The sequence below is a fragment of the Equus caballus genome, chromosome 11 (assembly GCF_041296265.1).
Source record: "Equus caballus isolate H_3958 breed thoroughbred chromosome 11, TB-T2T, whole genome shotgun sequence".
NCBI lineage: Eukaryota > Metazoa > Chordata > Mammalia > Perissodactyla > Equidae > Equus > Equus caballus.
Window position 1 is genome coordinate 47,640,670 of NC_091694.1, and position 23,353 is coordinate 47,664,022.

Here is a 23,353-nt window from a genome sequence, read left to right on the forward strand (position 1 = left end):
TGGGCCTCTCACATGGTGGCCTCTCCCAGCTGACCCCTGCCCACAGATGCCCGATGTGGGGCTGGCCTGGGAGGTAGCCTGTGCATCCTGGGGCCACAGGGGATGTGATCAGAGAAGCTTCATGACTTAGAGCAAGGATCTGGTCCAGGGGGCTTGAGTTCAAATCCTGCTCTAGATCTTGGTACTTCTGTGGCTACAGACAAGTCACTCAATCCCCTCTGTGCCTCAGTTTCCCCATCTGCAAAATGGGGATAATAAGAGTAACTATTTCATAAGGTTGCTATGAAGATTAAATGACGTGCTGTGCATAAAGCGCTTAGAACACGCCTGGCACACGGGGGTGCTCAATAAACACCGGCTGTAACAATAGTTTTGAGAACATAAGTCCATGACGGTGGGATTTGGTAAGTGCAGTGTCCTCGGCACTTGGAACAGTGCCCGGCACATGGTAGACAGATGCTCAATAAAGACTTGTGAAGGAGTGAATGGCCTGTCCCCGCCCCGCTCAGGGACCGTCGGTGGCTCTCCTCGGCCTGCAGAATAAAGACCAACCTTAGCACGGCCTTCAAGGCCTTCCTGGATCTGCCCAAACCTGCCCTTCCAGAATCACTCCTACATCTTAGACATATGTCTGTCCGTCTGCCAGCCAAGTGAGACGCCTCAGGATGGCCACTACCTCCCCTGGTTTTGCTAAAGCTTTTTCTCCTCCAAGATTTTGCTTGGGCCCTTCCTTCTGTGCAGCATACCCTTCCCACTTTCCTCATCTAAAGGCCAGCCTTCCCGGAAGGCTTCCCAGAAAGCCCCCTGGCCCCCATCACACTGCCCTTCTCTTCCGAGTCAGCAGTACTGGGGCTGCCCCCACCTGCCTGGAGCACCTCCAGGGTGGGGAAGGGCTGAGTCATCCCTGGCTCCACACAGGACTGTTTACTCAGTTGCCCCAGGGTTCAGGCCAGGGCCCTGGGCCCACAGCCCGGAGCCCAAGCAGGGAGTCCAGAGAAGGGGGTGCAGGGCCAGGGCTGCCCCCAGGCTCCACGGCCCACCTGCTCCTCTAACCCCCTCTGGACTCCTTCCTTCTCACTATGCTGGAAGCTGGTATTTCGGCTTGTAAATGTTGCTTCCAGCAGAGGCAGGCAAGTGCTTGCCAAGGTCTTCCTCAAAGGTAAATTTACAAAGCTATTAAATCATCACTTGCAGATTCAGGGAGAGGCCCCAGCTGCACAGACCCCGCCCAGCCCACCTGGCCCTGCCTGGGTCTCCAGGGTCCATCCAGAGTGGACAGCCTGGCCTCGCTCTGCAGGGGGCCTTGGGAAGCAGGGGCCGATGGTCTACCCGGCTGATCGGGCACCAGAAAACCCCGGCAAAAGGTTTGCTCAGCATGTGTGTGCCCGGCCGTGCCGCGGGCAGACCTGACCCCGCCACAGGGAGCTCCTGGTACAAGGGGTGAGGGGGTTCTGCAGGAGCAGGCCTGATGCTGGGAGGGGGTGCTAAGGCTGCCCAACAAGGGCGAGAAAACTAGGGTGAAGCCTCGAAGACCCAGAGCTTCTGAAACTCTGCAGGCAAACCACACCCCCTCAGATCGAAGAGTCATTTCACACCCACAAGGCCCTTGGGGGATCTCTGGGTCCCATCTCTGCTCCACTGAGGAGGGCCCCCAGCTGCCCCAGGCCACCCAGCGAATTGGGCCATTCAGCTCTCACCCCCTCCTCCTGCCTTGCCTTGCTGCTCTTGGCCTGGTTTCCGTGGGACACACAGTGGGTTTCCACCGGCCACTGGGGGCCTGGGCCTAGGACAGGAGATCAGGCCACAGCCGAGACTCCACCAGCAGGAATCTAAATGCAGACTGTCCCTCCCACCTGGCAGCCCTGGGGCCTTTGCACCCGCTGCACAGATGGGCAGCTTGAGGCCCAGGAAGGCAGGCTCCACCTCCCCTGAACAGACCATCCCCGGAGACCTCCTGGGACCTCCCCTGACCCCCACATCACGGGGCTCTCCAGGGGCCTTTAGGTGTTGGCCCACTTGGCAGGACATACCCAACCCAGTCCTGCCCCGTGCCTGGGCTCATGTCCAGCAAAAGCGATGGGCAGCCCCTTCACAGACGCACGGAAATGGCTCCTAAACATATGCAAAAATGCCCAACCTGACTTGTAAACAGAGAAATGCAAGGTAAAACTACGAGAGGACAATTTCTTATCAGGTTGGCACAGATGAAAATGACTGATAACGCACCGTGCTGGACAGGCGGTGGGGAAACTGGCGGGTCCGTTGGTGCAACTTTATGGAGAACAAGTCAGCAACAGCTGTCAATATTTAAAATACACACACCCTTGACCCAGCAATTCCATTTCTAGGAATTTATCCTTTGGTGATTTTCACAAGTGTGGGGACAAGGATATGCCTTGTAACCCGTGTGTGACAGCAACTCAAGCACCCATCAAAAGCCGGGGTGAAGAAATGCTGGAACAGCTGCATGGTGAAACCCTGCGTAGCCACTAGGAAGCCCAAGGATGCTCCACATGGCACCATCTCCAAGAGTGATTGTCACGAGGAAAGCAGGGGCAAAACGGCATCGCAATCCTCTCCTTTCAGGTAAAAAAGGTCATAGATCCCAGATACAGATGTGTATGTGCCTAGAGTATTTTGGGAAGGAGACAGAAGATGCTGGGGACACTGGGAGTGGGGGGTTGGGGACAGGACTGGGGAGACTCTGCTGTACACCTTTGTATCTTCTAAATGTTGTACCGTGTGCACATTTTTATTCAAAAGATAAACTAAAAGGATGCAGAAAGCCCCCCGAGGAAGCGGAGTCCTGGGCCCCTCTGGGAGCTGCAGAGAAAGGCGGGCTCTGGAGAGGCGCTCAGCACCCTGTGGGGCCTGAGGAGGACACACCTACCCCAGGGGTTTTGTGTGTCTCGGGGCTTCAGGCTGGCTTACTCCTGAAGGTACTGCTGAGGTCCCCTCCCCCAGCTGAGGAGGGAAGAGGACGAGAAGGCGGGAGGGCTGGCTCCCCAGCCCCTGCCTCCCTTCCTCTCTCTGCCGTCAGAATTTGCAAACTTCAGGACTTAAGCAAATGACTTCCTTGTGGTTTCCAGCACTAACGCTAACGACCTTGCAGGTGTGTAGACTCCTGGGGTGGGGATGGCACTAGTCCCTGGGGTGTTCCCTCCACCTGCAGGTCCTGCCCACCCCACCCCCCAGCTTCTGCCGGGGACCACAGCCCAGCCTCTTCTACTACACTCACAAACAACCCTAGGACAGGCATCCTAGGGTAGCTTCACTTCAGAGGAAGAAACCGAGGCACAGAGAGGCAAAGTGGCTTATCCACGATCACACAGCTATGATGGGGCAGAGCTAGTGTTCAAAACCCCGTCTGCTCCACTCCAGAAGCTGTGCCGGGATGGACTGCAGGAGACCCATGCCTCCTCCTCAGGCGGGGCTGGGCGGGGCGAGCACGAGGCAGGAAGGGCAGCCGCCTCCCCTCTCCTCACCTGACGACTTCCAGAGCCCTGGAATGCTTCCTAAGGAAGACGCTGATCTTGACGTGAGGGAAGAGCCCTCGTGGGCCCACGGGGACTGGGGGCAGAGCTGGACTAGCTCCTGCCCAGCTGACCCCAACTCCCAGCACAGGCACCAACACCGGGGCCCGGGTCCTGCAGAACCTGGGACCCCCTTGTTCAGACAGGGAAAGCGAGGCCCGGGGAGGGGCGGGCACCCAGGACCAGCTCCACCGCTTACTGTGTGACCTTGGGCAAGCTGTCTAACCTCCTGGTGCCTCAGCTACCTCCCCTGTAAAATGGGGGTGACAACAGTTGTTTTCATAGAGTTGTTTTGGGGAAGAAGGGAGATAAGAGATGAAAAGTGCTAAGAACAGTGCCTGGCACATGGTGAGCGCTCCATGAATGTGAGCTTTTATTAGGACTGCTGTCAAAGCACAGAGGAACTGGGCAAGCCCATCAGCAGCCCCCCAACTTTCTTACCACCCTCGCCCACACACATCCCCCTCTCTGTGGACCTACACACCACACCAACGTCCTTATCCATCACTTCGCACAGATGCTCAGTGGCCAGGGAACCCAAAATCCCCTCACCCAGACAAAACAACATGGGGGAGAACTGGGGACTCCTTCCTTCCCACCAGCCCCTCCTCTGCTGGACTGATGAAGACATGGAGGCCAGAAAGCACAGGGGTGTTGGCCACGGTCACACAAGACAGAATCTGTGTGATTCTGGAGGCAGAACCAAGGGCTGGGTCTCCAGCTTCCCTGGGGAATCAGGACTCCCAGGCTGGAGGCCACAGCAGCACAGAGGGGCTGCGGAAGCCCAGACCTGCTGCCCTGACCCCCACCCACACCCCAGGGCTTGGGGACAGGCCCTGCCGCCCTGCTCTCCTGCAGCAATGACACCCTCCCTGCCAAGTCACTAACAGGGGATATTCAATAATATTTATCTCCTAGTTCCTCCCACAGCTCAACTAAATATAGCAACTAATTTTTTTAAAAAAGGATTTCTGCTCCAGAAAGATAATATTTATATAAGAGGTGGTGGTCATAAACCAATGCAAACCCGAAGCTCCCTTTCTGACAGCTCTTTCGTAATTTTCAAGCCAGCCCTGAGGAGTGACGCTCAGGCCAGAGCATCTTCCCCCAGCTGGCTGGGAACCCCGAAGGGTGAGGCCCCAAGTCCTGAAGGGATGCAGGTCCAGGGCGCACGTGAGGGCTGGAGCGGACATTTCTTTCTGGACCCCTAATACTCTGCCCAGTGCCCTGGGGGTGGACGCAGGGGGTGGCAAGTCCTGCCCGGAAGCCACTTGGGGAGGGGATCCCTACATCTTCCGCCCTCAGGGGGCCTTCAGATGGGCCAGGGCCACATCTGGACAGTACCCGGCACTTGCTGTGCCTTTTGGCAGATGGAGGATCCCGGACTCCTTCGAAGATGAGGAAGAAATGATCCCTCTCCCACCCAAACAGCAACAGCGTGAAGCCTCCCTCCCTGCCCAGAGATGGGCAGGCACTGCTCCAGGTCACCCAGGAGGGAAAGGCGTCCCCAGGCAACTCCCTGAGTGAGGCCTTGAATCTGCCACCCCCAGGGAGGTGGGTCTCCCGCCTCAGCAGTTTAAAGCCCCCACCGACTCCCGCCAGCCACATCCGCCCCAGGCTGCAGAAAGAGGAAGACCTGGGTGTGGGGGTGGGGGTGGGGGCACCAGGGCGGCCAGCTGCAAGCTGCACCTTCTGGGAGTTTTCTTGAGCCCTTCGGGAGACCCTCGGGGCCAGCTGGGAGGCCGGGCCTCAGAGTCCCTGGCTGGTCCCTCGCCAGCCATCTCAGTGTGTGCACTTGCACGACGATGCGGGCGGGTTGCAGGGCGGCGCGGGGACCCAGCGCTGACCGCCGATGGGGTGGGCTAAGCTTGCAGGACTGGATGGGAACGGGGTGGAGGTGGGAAGCCCGGAAGGACCGCACAGGTCCCTGGGCCTGGAGGAAGGAGAGCGGGGAGAGGGAGCCAGGCGTCCGGTCTCCGAACCCGGAACCCGCCCCCGCCCCCGCCCCCCGCGAAGGTGGCCGCGCGCGCGGCCGCGCCGGGTGCCCCAAGAGCATCTGCAGAGGTTTCCGGAGCCCTCGCTTCCTGCCCGCCCGCGGGGGCCGAGAGCTGGGAGGAGGGAGGACCGCTCTGCGGCCGCGGTGCAGGAGGGGAAACTGAGACTGCGGCGCGCGGTCCCCGCTTCCCCGGTCCGGCCCGGCCCGCGCTCTCACCGTTGGGGCCATAGCGCTCCCGCGCGCCGGTCACCTGCTCCGGGCTCAGGCCGCCCTCGGCCGTCACCGAGAAGCGGCGCAGCACGTCGGCGGCGGGGAGCAGGTGCGCCGCCTCCATGCCGCCCGCCCGGCCGTCTGCGCCGTCGAGGCCGCCTCTCCGCGGGGCTACTGCGCGGGGCGCGGGGCGCTCGGGCGCGGGCGGGCGCCGCGCGAGGCCATGTCCGCGCTGGGCCTTCCCCGACGGCAGTGGCGGCGGCGATCGAGACCCGCGCCAGGATGCTGCGCCCCGGGCTCCCTCCCCGGGGCGGGGCGGCGCGGGGCCCGCCCCCGCACTCACACCCCTTCCGGCCGCCCTCGGAGCCCGCCGCCCCGCCCCCGCAGCGCCCCGGGGCGCCGAGCCGGGCCGACCGCCCATTCTGCAGAAGGAGGAACTGAGGCCGTCTGCGCGAGCGCGCCGAGCCTGGGGGCGCCGAGGACGTGGGCCTGGAAGGGCCTCGGTCCCCGTCCGCCGGGCTCGGGGCGCCCCCGAGGGCGGAGACCCGGGCAGGGCTGCGGAGCGCGGGGCTCGGAGCCGCCTTCTTTGAGCCCTCCTGGGTCCTGGGAGGTTGCAAAACGGAGGTGTCCATAGAAGGGCTTCCTATTCCCCAACTCGGATTCTGCAGAGTGTGACCCCGGGTCAAGAGGGAACTCAAAGCTTGAGAATAAATGTCTCCTCCTCCGGAGATTACTTGACGCTTTCTTCTTTTGGTGTTTGTGCTTTTTTATTCTTTTCCAAACGTCCAGCCATGAGCGGTTATTCCTCATGGCAACCAGACTGCTAACAATGAACCAGTTTATGAGACAGTAAACCAGTCTATTACCTTAGACTCACACCCGCACCCCAGCAGGAAATGGGACTGCAGGGCGGGGGTGGGGCTCCCCAGAGAGGCGTCAGGGTTGAGTGGAGGCCTCTGGCCAGGGTCCCCAGGGAGAGAGGCCCAGGCCCAGGGAGGGGGAGGGAAAGAGGAACCCCAACTCCAGCGCTCCCAGAGTTCCAGCCACGCCAGGGGTGCCAGGAGCAGGGGCCGCAGGTCAGGGGAGCAAGCTGTGGGAAAGCGGACGCCACGGGCCTGGCCAAGAGAACAAACTGCTCGGCTCCCCCTCCAGCTCACAGACCTAGCCAGGCACCCCACTCGCCATCTTATCCCCCACCAAATTGGCCTCTGCTGTCCAGAGCTTCAGTCTCTGGGATCCTCCTTGGCTGCACAGGATCGTAGGTGGCAGGATGGAACCCCTCAGCGAGCTGTCCAAACCTGGAACCCTATATGCCTCTGCAGCCAGAAGGCCTTCCTAGATCCTGCACTGCACGCCCGCCTCCCCCCCCACCCCCCCACACACCTCCCCAGCCTCCAGCCTGGCCCCTGGCTGCTGACCCCCTGCCACACCATGAGTCCCCCGGCTCCTGATCTCCCAGGACAGGGCTGTGGCCCTCCTCTTCTGTCTCCCCTTGGTTGGGGCTCCTTGAGCATAGAGACAGTGAGGATTGGCTGTGAGGACCGGCTGGTCTGGCGCTTCGCTGCTTTTGAGGGCTCGTCCAGGCTGACTCCCAGGCCTCGGCTGGGCTCAAGCCTGCTGCTGTGGAGGGAGGGGAATGCTGCTTTGCTGTCTGTGGCTCCTTCCAGCCTGACATTTTAGATCTTAGGCTAGGTGGGGACAGAGCCCCATAGCTCCCCACTAGAGACCTCTCCCCCAGAGACGTGAAGCCCTAGGCATTCAAGCATCTGGGAACCCCTACTCCCCTGGTCCACACACACATCCTGGGGTCTGACTCACCTTTGCCAGCCCCAGGGACCTTAAGCCTAAATCTCTCCCATTCCACCCCGCCTTCAGCTGTCAGCTGGTGTTTGCTAGAAGGTAGGGCCAGAAGGCCTCCCTGTTTGCTCTGGCAGCCTGGCCTGTGTTCCTTTTCTCTGGCCCACCCCACCCCACCCTGCCTCCAAACCACCCCAGGCAGGGCAGACAGCTGCCAGCAACTGTGGCCTCCACCTGGCAGGCTCACACACCTGTCAGCGTGCCCACCTGCTCGGTTGCCCCCATGACGACTTCCGGGCATCCCTCCGGGATCCTACAGAATGCTCCATGGTCTAGCTACCTGTCTAGTTGCTTGTGTGCCCCGTATTGTGCCCTCTGCACCTGGGCAAGCAGCTCTGGCCAGGGGGACATGGTCACAGGGATGCTGTCCAGAGGGCGGGTCTATCCTCGTCACCTACCGGCCACCATGTGCTGAGAGCTCCAGGCCTGGCACCCGGTCCCAGCTCTTTCTAACTCCTGCCAAGACAGATGGTGGCAGAGCTTACCACCTCTCTGACAGGGGGCGTGCCTACCCACCTCACCTGAGGGGGCCAGGCTGGAGCATCGGGGAAAGGTAGGTCATCCCTGGAAGGATTTGGACACATGAAGAAGAGGGTGTTGCAGGCAGAAAAAACGGCCTGAGTGGAAGGTATGCCAGGAACAGTGATGCAATCCCTTAGAGTGGATGGATCATAAAGAGCATGAGCTCAAGGATCAGGAGGGTAGATGAGAGAGGCAAAGCTAGGCCACTGAGAACCTTAACTGCCCATATAATGGCTTAGGCTTTGTACTGAAGGATTTTTAGGCAATGAAGAAATGGGGTCAGATTTGCCTTCTAGAAAAGCTTCCCCCTGGAAGCTGTGTGGGGAAGGAATCAAAGAGGAGAGCAGAGGCTGAATTGTCCTGAAGAAAAATGAGGAGGTGTGGCCCAGGGCAGAGTGGGGCTGCGGTGGACAGGGCCTGTGAGGGGTCGCATTCAGGGGTGAGGGAAAGTGTGGATCACAGTGAACCCCCAGTTTCTGGCTTCAGTAGCTGGGCCAGGGAGGGGTTCAGCCTGAGGAGGGTGAGGTGTCAAGGAGTGCATTCTGGGGCCAAGTGGAGAGCGAGGGGGCTGGGAGGTCACCATGGGGAGGTGACTAAGGCGATTGTGTGTTTGAGGCTGCAGAGGGAAACCTGAGAGGCAGCCCCCAAACGCTGAGTGGCCGGAGAGGGCCCTGGCCCAGGAGTCGCTCTGCCATCGCAGACGAGCTGAGCCAAGCACACTCTCTGCTGAGAGTTTAAGCGCTGAGCCAGAGTCTGTGTCCGGAGGGCCGTGGGCGCTGGACCAGAGTTCACAGCATCTGGGGTACAGCAGTGGGAGTGCAGCAGGGGGACCCAAATCCCCACGAAGCAAGAAACAGACAAGACACCGTGTGGTGTCAGAGAGACAGAGAGGGAGAGAGGCGTAGACAGAGCTTGCCTGAGGGTGCCAGGCTCCTCAGAGCTTCTCCTGTCCTCCTGCCCTTGGCTCTCAGGTCCCAGTGGACACAGTTCTGGATCATTCCGTAGACCTGCCTTTATTTGTTACAGTTTGAGCAATTTCCCATCTTTTGCACCCAAAGGGCTGTGACTAGAAAGAGTCAGATGGGCCCAGCTTTGAACGGAGCTCTGCCGCTCACAAGCTGTGTGGCCTTGGGCCAGGCACTTCACCCTTCTGAGCCTCACCTTGCTCCTCTATAATTATCCGTCAGGGCAAGCCAACTGCTGTAACAAGGTCACCCCCAAAGGTGTACGGACTTAAGCATCATAGAAGTTTATTTCTCAGTTACGTGGAGTCTGAAGCAGGTGTTCTGCTTGGTGGAGTGGTGATCCTGAGACCCAGGCTCCCTCTGTTTTGTGGCTCTGCCATCTTCAACAGGGTTCTAAGCTCACCACACTCCTCCGCATCAAGCCAGGGGAAGGAGAAAGAGCATGGAGGGTGGTGATGGGTGTATGAGCCAGTCCAGGAGGTCAGACCCTCATTTCCCCTCAAACTCCATTGGTTAGAATTCAATCACATGGCCACATCTAACTGCAAGGGATGCTGGGAAATGTAGCCTAGCTGTGCTCAGAAAGAAGAGGAAACAGGTTTGGTGAACAGGTGGTCTTAGCCATATATGGAGATAATAACAGTCTGCTTCCTGGGTTGATGAAGTGGGTTGCACAGCCAGCATCCATCCTCCTTGCTTGGTTTTCTTTATAAGAATCTTCCGGGCTCCTCTCTCAATCCTTGTAGTCCCTGTAGAACTGATGCCATCTCCTAGATCCAGGGGGGCGCCTATGACTCTTTCCCAGCCCATGAGGGGCCTACATCTCCCTGGCCATAGAGATTGATTGGTTCAGCATGAGTGTGTGACCAGAAGTCAGCCAAACAGAGCCATCGACTTGGACTTTTGTTAGAATATTGGGAGAAATATTCTTCTTCTTTTGAGGTAGATTAGCCCTGAGCTAACATCTGCCGCCAATTCTCCTCTTTTTTTGCTGAGGAAGACTGGCCCTGAGCTAACATCCGTGCCCATCTTCCTCTACTTTATATGTGGGATGCCTACCACAGCATGGCTTGATAAACAGTGCATATTTCTGCACCCCGGGTTCGAACCAGCGAACCCCAGGCCACTGAAGCAGAACGTGCGAACTTAACCGCTGCGCCACCGGGCTGGCCCCTGGGGAAAATATTCCTATCTTATCCCTAAAGTGGTGGTGAAGCTAGTGCAGTGTAAGCTTGGTACTGCTGGCAGCCGTCCTGCCACCATGAGAGTAGAATTTGCCCATGAAACTACCACGGAGAGAAGCAGAGAGAGAGAAGGCAGATTTGTGATGACGTCTACCTGGAATCAGTCCACCCCTAGTTTTTTCAGTTATACGAGTCAGTAAGTTCCCTTTGTAGTTGGGTTTCTGCCGTCTGAAAATGAGAGAGTTAGGCCTTAAGGGACTGTTGTGGGAGCTAACTCATTGATGTTGGTGAAGCACAGAGTCTAGAAGTAACAGATGCTCGCTATATGGTTTCTGGTATTATTCTTATTGTTATGGGAGTGGGGGACGGGCCTGCAGTGGAGACTAAGAAAGAGCAGCCAGAGAGGAGGGGAGAGGACGTGGGGCCAAGAGAGGACATTTTCCCACATGTCCCTGCCCCGGGCCTCTTTCTAGAGCCCCCTTGGCTGCCTCTAGGGCCTGCCCGAGCACCCTGATCTGCCTGCCCCCAGGGTTGAGCACTTGCCATGTGCCAGGCCCTGTGCTAAGTCCTTTTCGTTCATCATCTCATTGAATCCTCACAGCAGTGCTGGGGAAAATACTGTTACTACCCTACGCAGGGCTGGCATCATGGGCACACAGACCACGCCATCACACGGGGCCCGTGGTCCAAAGGGCCCTGCGCTCGGTTCATTGCTCTGCTATCACTTCATAATTTTCTTTTTCTCTCTGAACGTGTGCTTTGTCAGTGAAGTCAATGGAGCATGCGTGTGAGCAGGGAAGACACACGTGATACGCTGGCCCGCTCCACTTCAGAGCTGGCGATGCTCTGTGAGCACAGAATTCTGCAGGACTCCCGGTGCGTGGGAGTTCCATGATTCTCCAATCGAGCTTAAGGGCAGTGTGTTTCGTCTACAGCCGAGTATGTGGGGGTGCCGACAGCCCTGAGAGGCCGTGCTTTCCCTTTGAGCCAGAACCTACTTCAAATGCAGAAGGAAGGCCCTAGTGCTCTAAGAAACACGAAAGATCAACCCTATTGTACGCTTCTCACGTTATTTCCCGGCGTCCGCCAACCACTTATATCAAAACTGATGCCCTGGAAGGAAAGGGACAGAGGGCGGCCGGAGTCCCCCTTCCTCTCAGGCCTTCCTTACTCACCAGGGAGCCCAGGGCAGAGCGTGGGGGGTGGCTGTGTGTATGTCAGGGAGGGAAATCCAAGCAGCTGAGTAAGGTCGTGCAGCATGCCCACTGTCCTGCTCACAACTAGCTACATGCTACACACTCGGAAATGCAATTTATGTGATTTCAGCGATTGCACGTATGAGTGAAATGCTCTCAATTTTGCGTGTAAAACTGGCACTGCACAAAATAAAGATGAGGGGTAAAATTCATGCTAATGATTCAAATTTTGAATTTTTTCTTTATTTAGAATAAAGAAAGCACAGTGACCAGTAAGGGCGAGACTGTAGAAGAAAGGAAAAGCTTTGTATTTTAGTACCTTTAGGGGCACTTCTTTTTTCCTCTTTTTCAGACAGGGGCCCACATTTTCATTTTGCGCTGGGCCCTGCAGATTGTGTAGCCAGCCCTGTTCTCATTTTGTAGATGAAGAAAGGCTCCGAGGGGCTCAGAGCCTCAGTGACTTGCCCAAGCCCTCAGCTGGGATTCAAAGCCGGGCTAGTCTGACTCTGGAGCCCAGGCTGAAGCCCCCCACCAGCCTGCCTGCCTGGAAGCCCCTCCCAGAGCACCAGGGCAATGGGGCGCCGTTATCTGCAGCACCGCCCGCCCCCCGAGCCTTGTTATCCCTGCCAGAGCTCAGGCCCCCCCTTCTCTCCAGCTGGATCTTTCCAGCAGCCTCCTCCCCAGCCTCCTTGCCTCCAGCCTTACCTCTGTGTGTCAACATCGCCTGACTGATCTGGCACTTTCAGTACTTCATCCCTCTGCTCAAGAACCGACCTGGGCTCCCTATTGCTGGCAGGATGAAGTCCAAACTCTCCAACCCAGCATCGCAGCCCATTACCAGTCGGCCCCTCTCTTATCCAGGCAAACTGGTCTCCTCCAAAAGTCCCCCAAACTGGCCTTGCCCCTTTTAGCTCTGCCCCTTTTTTCATGCTGTTCCCTGCCCTAGGCAGCTCTTCCAGCTCCTCTCCCTAAAATCTCTCTGCACTTTGGAAACTCATTTCCCTGGCTGCCCCAAACCCGTGCATTCACGCTCTTCCCTGCACACTCTGACGGGCTCTGAACCAGGCCCCATAGATCCATGCCCACCTCCCCAATTGTATACAAGGGAAACTGAGGCCCAGGGAGAGGGTGGGACTCAAACAGCGACATGGAGGCAGGGGGGCCAAGACAGAGCTTCGCCTGGAGCTCCCAGGCCAGGTGTTCGGTCCTCCGTGTGCTGATGGCTGTCCTCTGTGTTCAGCTACTGGGATGCCTCTGCTGGGCCAGTGCCAGGGCCAGGGAGGTCTCCCCAAGGCCAGGCAGTGAGCCCAGGACAGCGTGGCCTCGTGGGGCTTCACCCCTGCCCTGGGGAAGGGTCTGCAGCAACGGTTCAGGGTACAGGTACCGGGCCAGAGTTCAGAGGGTTGGAGGCAGCGGGACTGGGTTCTGACCCTGCTGTTGCCCCAGCTTGCTCCCTCCCTCCCTCTCTTCCTCCCTTCCTTCCCTCCTTCCTTCCCAAATATTTTTCAAGGACCCAGTGTGCACCAGGTGCAGAGCCAGGCCCTGGGGAGATGGTCCTTGTTCTGCCTGAGCTCGCACCCGAGGAGGGAGCAAGTCGCTAATACCAAGTAACCGCACACAGAAGCCGATGCAGGGGCCAGTGGCACCTGGGGAACCTGATGGAGCGGAGGGCTCCTCCCAGTCCAGGAGGTCAGGGGCCATCTCCTGGAGGAAGTGACTCATCTGCTGAAATCTGAAGGAACAGGGGAGGGAAAGGTGTTCCAGTCCGAGGGAGCAGCCTGTGCAAAGTCAACTTGGCTGTGAGGGCTTGGAGGTGCCTGGCCGTCTCTGGGCCTCAGTCTCCCTGGCTCTCATGTCAGTACGGGCAGTGGGAGTGGCTGAGGCAGCTGCTGTCCTTGGAGAAGACAGAGGCTGGGGTGGCCCAGCCACCACCCCACTTTGGTTTATAAATAGGTTTGCCTTGAGATGCAAACAGCCCTGGAGACCTGGGAACCTCGCTTCCTCTTCCCAGGGTCACGGGGCCCAGCTGGCAGGTGTCCCAGGCTCCCTGAGACCTTGCTCTGAGCATTGACACCCAGGTCACTGTCTTAGCCCCTCACCTCAGCCCACCTGGATGGTCCCCTCTGCAGAGAGGCAGGGAGGACTGGCTCCCAGCTGTTCAGAGGGGAGACCCTCCTGTCTGTACCTGCCCTGGACCCCAAGTTCTTTCATTTTGACCTTCAGGCTTAGGGACCCGTGTGCAAGTTCCTGCTGCACCCCCACCAGTCCTCCAGGGCCGGGGCCCCACCTGGCCTGGAGCTGCCCTCACACCCTGCACCTCCAGCCCCTCCCTGTGCTCTAAGACGGGGACCCCAGCCACCCTCCCCTCAGCCCTGCCCCTCAGGGGTGTCCGGCTTCCTCAGCCCGCCGTTCCTCCTCACCACTTCCTGCCCCCCCGTGGTTGCTACGCTGGGGCTACATCTAGTTCCCTGCGCACAGTAGGAAGTTTCTTGCCTCTGGATCTTGGTTCATGCTGTTCCGTCTGCTTGGAACACCTCCACCTTTCAGTCCTCCTTCCTACCGGTCTTTAGGGCCCCGAAGCCGCCCCGAGGCCAGCAGGGCTCCCGTAGCCCACGTGACCCCATCAGGCGCACAGCATCCCGGGCTTCCCTGTCTGCAGACCCCTGTCAGGGCAGGCACCTGGTGAGATTCCCCTTGGTTCCTGGGGGTGACAGGGAGGGGCTTTGAATGACTGAGTTAAGACGGGAAGTCTCCGGAGCCTACTCCTGGGAAGGGAGCACACCTGGCCTTCCAGGACAGGGGGAAGTGGGGACTTGTCGTAGGGGGACAGAGCTGGCACCCAAGGCCCCTCGCTGGTCCAGGACACCTGGACCGTGGCATCTTGACCCGAGGGGCCCAGCCTCCTCCTCTTGCATCCACCTCTACAGGAACCCCTGCACAGCATGGGGGGTGGGGCCTGGGCCAGGCTGCTCACTCCTCAGCAACTTGAGGCAACTTCCTGTCCTTGCCCCCTTATCTCCCCGGCCAGGCTGAGGAGAGGAAGTCATTCTCTCCCTCCCACCCCACGGACCTCAGGAGGGCGGAGAATATCATGTGAGGATGTGCCTGCTTCTTCCAGGCTTGCCTCGTCTTGCTGCTGCTACCAGATCCCTCTTCCTAAAGCAGCCATGCTGCTACTCTCCTGCTCAGGTGCCTTCCATGGCTCCCTAGGGTCTCCCCAATTAAGATCAACTCTGCAGCTTGCCAGCCTTATCTGGCACCCCTGCTCCCTCAGCACCTTAGGCTTCAGTCACTTAGACATGCCTTCTCTGACCCTACTGCAAGATTCCTTCCCTCCCTGCCTTTGCCTCTGCTGTTACCAGTACTAGGAAATTAGTTCTTCTCATCTTTACTTGTCTAAACCCTTCTCCCTCTTCAAAGCCAGGCTCAAATGCTACCTTCTCCAAGAAGTCCTCCTTGATGCCTCGGGAGCCTCCAGCGTTGGTGTGCTCCTCCATATTTGCCTGGATTCCCATATGCAGCACCCAGGCTGTGTGTCCCTCCAGGACAGGGGCTGTGTCTGAATTGTCACAAGGTCTCTACTGGGTTGCCCAGTGCGTGAAGGTCATTATAAAGTTGTCCCCTAGATTGGGAATCTCCTTGGTCCAAACTGTGTCCATAGAGCTCATCACGGCATCTCAGTGCCTCTCACCTGGTCTGGCACCTGCTAGAGTCTCGAAGATATTGGTTAAATGAACAAGATTCTAGCCAATGCAATAAGAGAAGAAAAGGAAATGAGGTACCAATCCTGGAAAGTGAAAGAAGGAATGAGTATATCCACATCATGAGCTGTGACATTCTCAGTATGGGAGACAACAGAGTTAGCATTCCCATTGTATTGCAGGAGTTTAAGGCCCAGCAAGGGGCTGGAATTTGCCCGGGGTCACACAGCAGATTGCCCTCCTAGCTCTTTGCTTCTTTCTCTGCCAGAGTGTGTGGCAGAAATGCAGAGGGGCTGTGCTCCAGGCCAGGCTTGACCAGGCTCCCTGTAGGGCCTCAGCTGGTAGTAGGTTGTAAGAAGACAAAATACAAAAGCCCTATTTGCCTTGTAAATTGTTACACCGACGAGGCTTGTCAGCCGGAGACCCAACTGGATGCGGAATTTGGAATTCGAGACCTGGGACTTGCTCCCTACTCTGGGGAAAGGCCTTTGGCCTGGGGGCACCTGAGGATAAGCCTAGTCTTGGTCAACTCCTCAGCCTGGAGGACCATCCCTGCCTTCTGTGTGCAGAGAGCAGGGGCCGCTGGTTCAGCCTCACCCAGAGGGGGCCCCAGGCCAGGGGCACGGCTAGGGGGGCTGGTGAAGTCCTGGAGCAAGGCTGGGCCCTCCTGGGCAGCACCCTGGCCATGGGGGTCTGAGAAAGCCCCTTCCCCCTGGACGCAGAGCCTCTGTGCAGTGGGGGTGGGACAGACGGTATCTGGGGTTCATTGGACCCCCAGTGGGAACTGGGTCACACCGCCCACCCGAGAGCAAAATCAGGACAAAGTGACAGGAGACCGGGGCCTGCCCTTGGCTCCCAGGCTAGGGGCAGAGGAAAAACTCAGGTCTCTGCTTGTGGGCCCCTCACTGCCCATAGTCACGGTTTCCGTGACAACTCTGGCTTGTTCCTTACCCTCTCAGGGCCGGGCCGTCCTGGCTTTCCCTCCTCGGTGCCCTTTTGGGCCTCTCGTCAGCTGTGCCAGGTCTCCGCCCCGGTGTTCCCTGTGTGGCGGCCAGCCCAACTCCCAGGGGAGATCCTGTCATTGTGGCCCAGAGCCTAGCCCCTGCTTCCTGCCAGGTCAGCCCCAGGGCTCTGGGTCCCTTCCAGGTCCCCAGGTGGGGCCCAGGAGCCCAGGGAGGTTAGGGAAGTTGGCAAAGTCACCCAGATCCCCAGCGTGGCAGAGCCGGGCACTGTGCCCAAGACACCTGACGCCTGGGCTGTAGCCAGCCTCTGGACAGACGCATGGGGTGGGGCTCTCTGCCCTGTTGCTGGCCCTGTGGGTGACCTTGGCGTGTCCTCAGCTTCTCTGGGCTCCCTCACTCAGGCCGTGACATCCGCAGACCCAGCCCAGGCCCAGCAGACCAAGGAAATTTATGTGACCAGTGAGTGCGGTCACTTCCTGATGGCCAGGTCTGCCGGCTGCACTCGCTGGGCCTCGGGGCACCCCTGTGGTTGGAGATCAGCCGGGCTCCATCCCCTGGCCCCCAACAACCGCACTCCATGAAAATGCCCAGATTTGCAAGTCGAGTTCCATTTGCCTTTAATTCCCTGGAGTCACACGCCCCTGGTTTGTGTACCCAAATCAGCCCAGGCCCTCCCGGGTCCCTCATTCACAACGCCAGCTGCGGGGTGGAGGGAAGGTGGGACGGGAAGGGGATCCGCCTGGGGCACCTCACAGCGTCTGCTCTGAGGGTGTAAGACAATAGCTAACCAGAACCAACTGAGCGCGCTGTTGACCCTCAGCGAGCAGCCTTCAGGCGGGCTCTCATGTCCCTCCCGTTTATCAAGTTGCACGATCAGGTTAGGGCCACATGATTGGCACCCGGGAGAGCTAGGGTTTGAACCCAGGCCGTCTGGCCCCAGAGCTCAGGGTTTTGGCCACTGTGCTACAGGCAGCAAGAAAAGAGAGCTATACTGCTTGTCCCCAGTCCCCAGGCAGTTCCAGGCTGGGCTCTGAACCTGGCTCTGACTCAAAGCCCCTGCCTGTGACCACTGAGTTAGACGGCCTGGGGAAAGCTCTGAGGCTGGGCCAGGGACCTCCTTGGCCCCCAGCATGCCCTCAGCACCCTCTTCAAGGTCCCTGAGATAGCAGTCACTCCTGACTGGGGAAAGAGCCCCACTTGAGAAGTCCATGGCTTTCGTTTTTAATGTTAGCTCTGCTGTGTGACCTTGGACAAGGGATTTCACCTCTCTGAGCCCTAGTTTTCTCTGTTGTAAAGTGGGAAACACAGTAGTCCCAATCCCACAGGTCATCATGAGTGTGAAGCGCGCTAGTGTGTGCAGAGTGGCCGGCATGGGCCTACTGGGCTGCAGACGCTCAGGGTCCATCTTTTTCTCGAATTCACGCCCAAGGACCCAGCCTGGTTCTGCCCTCTGTTCCCCAGGACACTCCCCCTCTGATTGGACTGTCTGTGACCTGACCAGGAAGCTGGCCAAGGGCAGCACCCACCCAGATCCTGGAGGCAAGACGCCAACAGGCGGGAACAAAGGATTTTCCACGGCTCCACAGTGAAGGAGGAACTGACAGTCTTCGGGCTTCAATCGGTCTTTCACCCTCCTCTGCTTCCCCCAAATTTCCATCACCCGTGATATTTACCTTGGACGTCTCCCCAGGGCTTCAACAATGCGGAGGAGGAGACAGGGGCATTTTTTAAAGGTGATGTTGGCAAGTTGGCACTCTTGGATTTAAAACATACTACAAAGCAGCCAGTCACAAGACAAAATGATTTTGTGTTTAAATCAGTTTGAGGGGGCTTCTGTCAACTTCAGGACGTTGCAGAAATACAAAGAAGCAGTAGACGGGGTCCCTTCCTGAGAGAGGGTGGCAGCCTGGGGTGGTTGGACCCAGGCAGCGGGTCCCTAAGGGCAGGTGGTAGTTAAGAGACACTCTCGAGAGACAGACCTGGGATTAACCCCCTACTTACCACTCTGTGATCTTGGGCAAGCTACCAAACGGCTCTGAGTTCCAGTTTCATCATTTGTCAAATGGGAATGATAATAAGACCACCTCAGTGGACCGCTGTGAGTCTAACCGGGAAAATACATGGCATTGCTACCTGGCTACACCACAAAGATGCCCCCTTTCTGCTAACAGAGCCCTGACTTTGCTCCAGGTAGCAAAGTGCCCCAGCCCAGTGCATGAATCCTGAATGGATTAAGCCAATCACAGCAATGCCCTTCCTCTTTGCCAGATACTGGCTTCCCCAGTTCCCTGGCAGTTGAGGACGGCCATGTGACCCACTTATGGCCAATGAAGTGTAAGGGGAATTCTGCTGGGGGTTTCCTGAATGAAATACAGAGGATGAAGACTTTGCTTTCCCTGCTTCTTGCCTGTGAAGAGTTATGATGCCTGGAGCTGCAGCAGCCATTTTGTGGCCATGAGGCATCCAGCTTAAGGATGTGAAGCCGATATACTGAGGATGGCCTAGTGGAAGGAGGTTGGGGTGGGGAGGCATTGCTGAGCTGCGGAACAGCCTGAGAATACCTACATCCAGACTTCTGGTTCTGAGACATGATTTTAAAAGCCTTTATTCAAGGCAACTGGGAGATGGATTGTCTCCTCCTTTCAGCTGAGTGTGCCCCACGATACAGGCCCTCAGCACCATGCTTAGCACATGGTAAGTGCTCAATAAATGCCGGCTATGACCTCACAGAGAAGTCACAGCATAATCCAGTCATCTACATGGGCCCTGTAGACAGAGGGGGAAAGAGGAAAGAAGGATGTACGTGGTGTGGGTGACCCCACTTGCCTTTCCACTCAACGGGAGGGTCTGCCATCCCCGAGCATCTCTCCGGACCTCAAGGTGTAGAGATGGCCTCTCATGTGGGCTCCACTGGAGAAACCAAGACTACCCCAGGCCCAGCAGGAAAGCCAGTGGGCTGGAACCACAGACAGGTGGTGGCATTGGGCTCCCCACCCCTTCCTGGAGAGTTTCCGGGGTAATTTCACCCATGCTTGGTTTCTGCCTTTTGCCCCGACTTTGGAATGGCGGGAGCAGCAAACCTGGGCGTCGTGTTTGACTCAGCAATGCTGGAGGTGCCCGTTGTCCCAGATGGATGGAACAGCTGGAGGGAAGCCAGCAGACCACGGAGCTGCCCCCCACCAGACCTTTCCCAGGGAGAACAAAGAAGGGAAAAGGGAGAAACACAGCTCGCTCAGAAAGCAAGTGATTAATTACAGGCTTAATTTATGAGCAAACGAGATTCCTACACCAGGCCCGCCTGTGACTTCACGGACGTCCCGGCCCAGGGCTAACACAAGCTCAGGACGAGCCGACCTGACGTCTCAGGAGCTGCCGCGTCGCACAGTGAATGTCAGTGCGGAGGGGAGGGTTGGGGACCTGTGATAAGGACGGCGCCCAAGCAGGATGAATCTATTCGGGGTCTGGGCCCCCAAGGCTTTCTGGTTAGTTTCCTGGGTTGCAAATCTTCCGAGTTGGGTTTCTTGGCGGTTTTTTGTTTTAAACAGGAGGCAGCGTGGCGTGGAGGTAAAGGGCCAGGCTCTGCTGTCTGTCCCGCTGTCTGAGGAATGCGAAGAGGGCTGGAATCCGCCTCAGCCGATGCGCGTGGCTCTGCGAGGTGCACGGGGACTGGCCTAGGGGATGGCGCCAAACCCCTGAAGCCATGGTCGTGGTGCTCTGCCCTATGAGGAGAAAGGCCTCCAGAGCACAGATGGAGGTCCTTGAGCCGCCTGCCCTCTCGCAAGGTGTTAATGGACCCAGTTGGAGACGGATTGCTGCCTGTGGAGCTGTGGGGAAGGAGGCCGGGGCTCCTTCCCTCGCCCTAGAGATGGTGGAATAGTAGAACCCAGGGCACCTGACCTGGAAAGGGTTCTGAGTCATCTCCTCCCCCTCGCACAGGTGGGACACCGAGCCCGGAGAGGCCAAGGGCTTTCCTAAGGTGAAACAGCGAGGCCTCGCAGGGAGGAAAGGAAGAGACAGCGAAGGTCGTCAGCAAGAAGATAAATGGGGGCAAATGGAAGCAATGCACATTTGCGTGATGCTGTCTTCTGCCACAAATGCCGAGAGAACCGCCACAAGGGAACCACACGGGGTGGGGCGCCCGGGTGGCAGCCACACACTCTTACTCATATATTGGCAGTGTTGGGACTTGGCACCAGCTGGACGGGCGCCCGTGGTGGAGGGACAGCCTGTGCCCCAGATGCCCACGAGCAGGTCGTTGCTGGGGACAGTAGAGATTCTCCCTTGCGATAAAAGAAATGTCAACGTATCCAGCCTGGAGGGCCTTACGTGCCTATTAAACTAACAAAAATTAGCCGAGAATAATGCAACCCCGTCCTGTCAGGGCTGCAAGGAGACAGGAGCCCTGGCAGGCTCTTGGATGTGGTCATTAAAACCTGTTCTTGTCCTTCTAGAAAGCGATCTAGCCCTGTGCGACGTGGTCTATACCCTTCCATCTGGTCTTTCTAACCTGAGAAAATGTAAACTCTCCCCCTCCCCCTTCCCCCATCGCCCTCAACTCCCCCCACCTCCGCCCGCCCTGTGCTGCCCAGGAGATGCTTGAACGATTTTCCCAGCCGCGATCCCAGGCTGCGTGTGGCTCCTTTGGCCTCTGGAGCTGAGTCTGCTCTGGATCTTTCCATCTGAGCCAGGGCTCAGCTCAGATCCCAGTAGATTTGCATCATGAAGCCCCAGTGTCAGCCCCAGGGTTGAACAGTAAGGTGCCAGCCTCGGGCCAAGTCAGGACACCATGGGCCCCGCCCGGCCAGTCCAGCCCATGGGCACAGCATGAGGAACCACATCCCGGGGACATGGGCCCCTCGGGATGGGGCAACCCTTGAGGCCTGGAGAGCTGCCAGGTGCGCCTGCTGCCCCTTCAGTAAACTCGGCCATCACGAAACCCAGAGGAGTGCCCAAGCAGACATCCCTGCCTGGGAACTTCTTGTCCTGCCCCCTCCGCTTTGGAGAGAAGGGCCAGTCAGCCCTTCGGAAGGGGAGTCCCCTGCAGACTGCAGGGATGGAGTGTCGCTTCTTGTGGACATGGCCCGGCTGGGATGGGCAGGTGACCGGTTGGGGAAGCCTCTGCCAGTTGCTGGAGAATGTACCCGGCCTTCCCAGGGGCAAACTGTAGTTGTGGCCCTAATCAGGGGCAGGGGCGCCCTTGCCCTAAGCTGACAGTGACATAACCTGCCAGTGTCACGTGTCTGTGTCAGAGCCTTACGTTGGCTTCCTCCTTTGGAGTGAAACCCCCTCCCCCAGGAGAGGTTAAACAAAGTCCCCCCAGGGAACCCAGAAGGACAGGATGAGGGGAAGAGCTGTGGGGGAAGGGAGGAAGCTGGGAAGGGGGACAGACGCCCCCACACCGCTGCCGTCACCTTGACCGAGTTGCTGGGGCTCCCTCAACCACAGCTGCAGGGGCCAGCGGCTCAGGTCTCAGCCCAGCTTCCCATTTGCTGTGTGACCTTTGGCAAGTCCTGCCCGTCTTTGGGCTGCCTTCTTTTCTGAGGCGTCTCCTTCTCCAAGAGGACTGGGAGCATTTGTTACAGAATGCTTGGATCCCTGCCCAACCCAGAGAAAGACACGCAGACACGCGATCAGACCGACAGCCGGCCCTGGCCCACCCTCGGAGCCCCTCCCCCACATGTCCCCAGATGCCTGCCCTTTCCCCCAGGCCTCGGGAGTGGACACTGGCCCTCCTGAGGCAAAGCCTGGCCTGGGAGCCAGGGGACCCCTGTTTTGGTCTGTACCTTGGACCACACCTGCCGTGCAAATTCTGGCAGGTCCCAGCCCCGCTCTGGACCTCAGTTTCCCCTCTGGCTGGGGGGTAGGGATGTATAGATGGGACCAGGTGGACTCCCTCCAGATCCAGGTCCAGGTCCCTGGTGTTGTCACACTCTTTTAGGCAGCACCTTTTGCTCAAAGCCCAAAGAGGCTCGGCGAGCTGCTCTGGCTGAGTCGGCTGCGCTGGGGGGTAGGGACAGCCTCACTTGCTCCCCTGCAATCCCTGAGTGGACAGAGCCCTGCCTGGCTGCGGGGCCCTGCCCAGCCCCTGCCCCTCTGGCCTCGGTCACCTGTCAGCACTGCAGGGGCCGCACAGGATGGTCTCACCAGCCCTTTGAGTCTCACTCACTTCAGGGCCTCACAAAACCTCCCCAGCTGTGCCCTGGGCCTCCTCATGGCCCCTGGGACCAAGGCTGGCCCCCTGCCCCAACCCCCATGCCTCCACCAGCCCTCTCCTGGCTTGCCTCCTCCCGCTCTGGCTCGGCCTCCTCGGTCCCCTCGGCCCCCGAGTGTGTGTGCCTGGAGTGGAGGTCTAAGTGAGGAGAGAGTGACGGAGGCGAGCAGGAAGCCAGCCACATCCCTGGGATCTACCAGAGGAAAGCAAAGGGGCATCCGGAAAGTCCCCACAGGTCCAGCAGCGTCCGAGCTGGACAAGTCAAGTCTTTTTCAATTGCAAGGGAGAGGAGCCCAATTTAAATGGGCTGGAGCACAAATGGGAAATTACTGACTCATTTCACTGAAAAGTCCAGGGGACAAGATGGCTCCAGAAATGGCTGAATCAAGGATTCCTAATTATGCCTTTAGGAGTTTGTCTCTCTGCTTCCAGGCTCTGTTTCCTGGGTGGTGGCTCCATTTTCAGGAGAGTTCTCTCCTCATGGTGGTAAAATGGCTGCCAGCAGCGCCACCGAACATCCCACCTGGGTGGCCACCCCAGAGGAAGAAGATTCTGTTTGCCAACAATTTCATCAAAAGCCCCTGATTTGAGTCTCATAGTAGGCTCCCATGGGACAGGAGTCCTGTGCCCATTTCTGAACCAATTCTTATAATGCTCCAGTTGGCCACCAGGAGTCACACGCTCTGAACAGGGCCGGGGTGAGGTGTGTGGGAGGAGGGGGGAGAAGTCAACATAGGGACTGAGGGGGGGGTCCCCAAAGGACAGTCAAGGTGCTGAAGCTGGAAGAAGGGATGCTGAGCAGGCAGGAACATGGGAGGACACCACCGCTAGCTGGGAGCATGCCAGATGAGGACATCCTCCCACGGGTGCCAACAGGGGCCCAGCTTTGTATGAGCTGCTGTGACAGTCCCAGAGAGGAGAGGAGGAGGCCACAGGCCAGCCCCTGGCTCCAAGGAGCCTCAGCAGCTGCATACTGCCTTGGGAGAAGGCATAAGGGCATAAGGCCAGTGCCGAGC

General features: G+C 58.4%; 1 protein-coding gene across 5 annotated transcripts in view; it reads right to left on the reverse strand.

Annotated features, from left to right (window-relative positions):
* Window positions 1-6,051, reverse strand: part of ATP2A3 (ATPase sarcoplasmic/endoplasmic reticulum Ca2+ transporting 3) — a 34,476-nt gene extending 28,425 nt beyond the window's left edge. For all 5 annotated transcript variants that reach the window (XR_011423061.1, XM_003362438.5, XM_005597675.4 and 2 more), the window contains exon 1: window positions 5,746-6,051. Coding sequence is in view for 4 of the 5 variants with exons in the window: in XM_003362438.5 (XP_003362486.3) it covers window positions 5,746-5,863 (118 nt within the window). In the remaining variant the exon portion in view is untranslated. The remainder of the gene's footprint in view (window positions 1-5,745) is intronic.
* Between the last annotated feature and the right edge of the window lie 17,302 nt (window positions 6,052-23,353).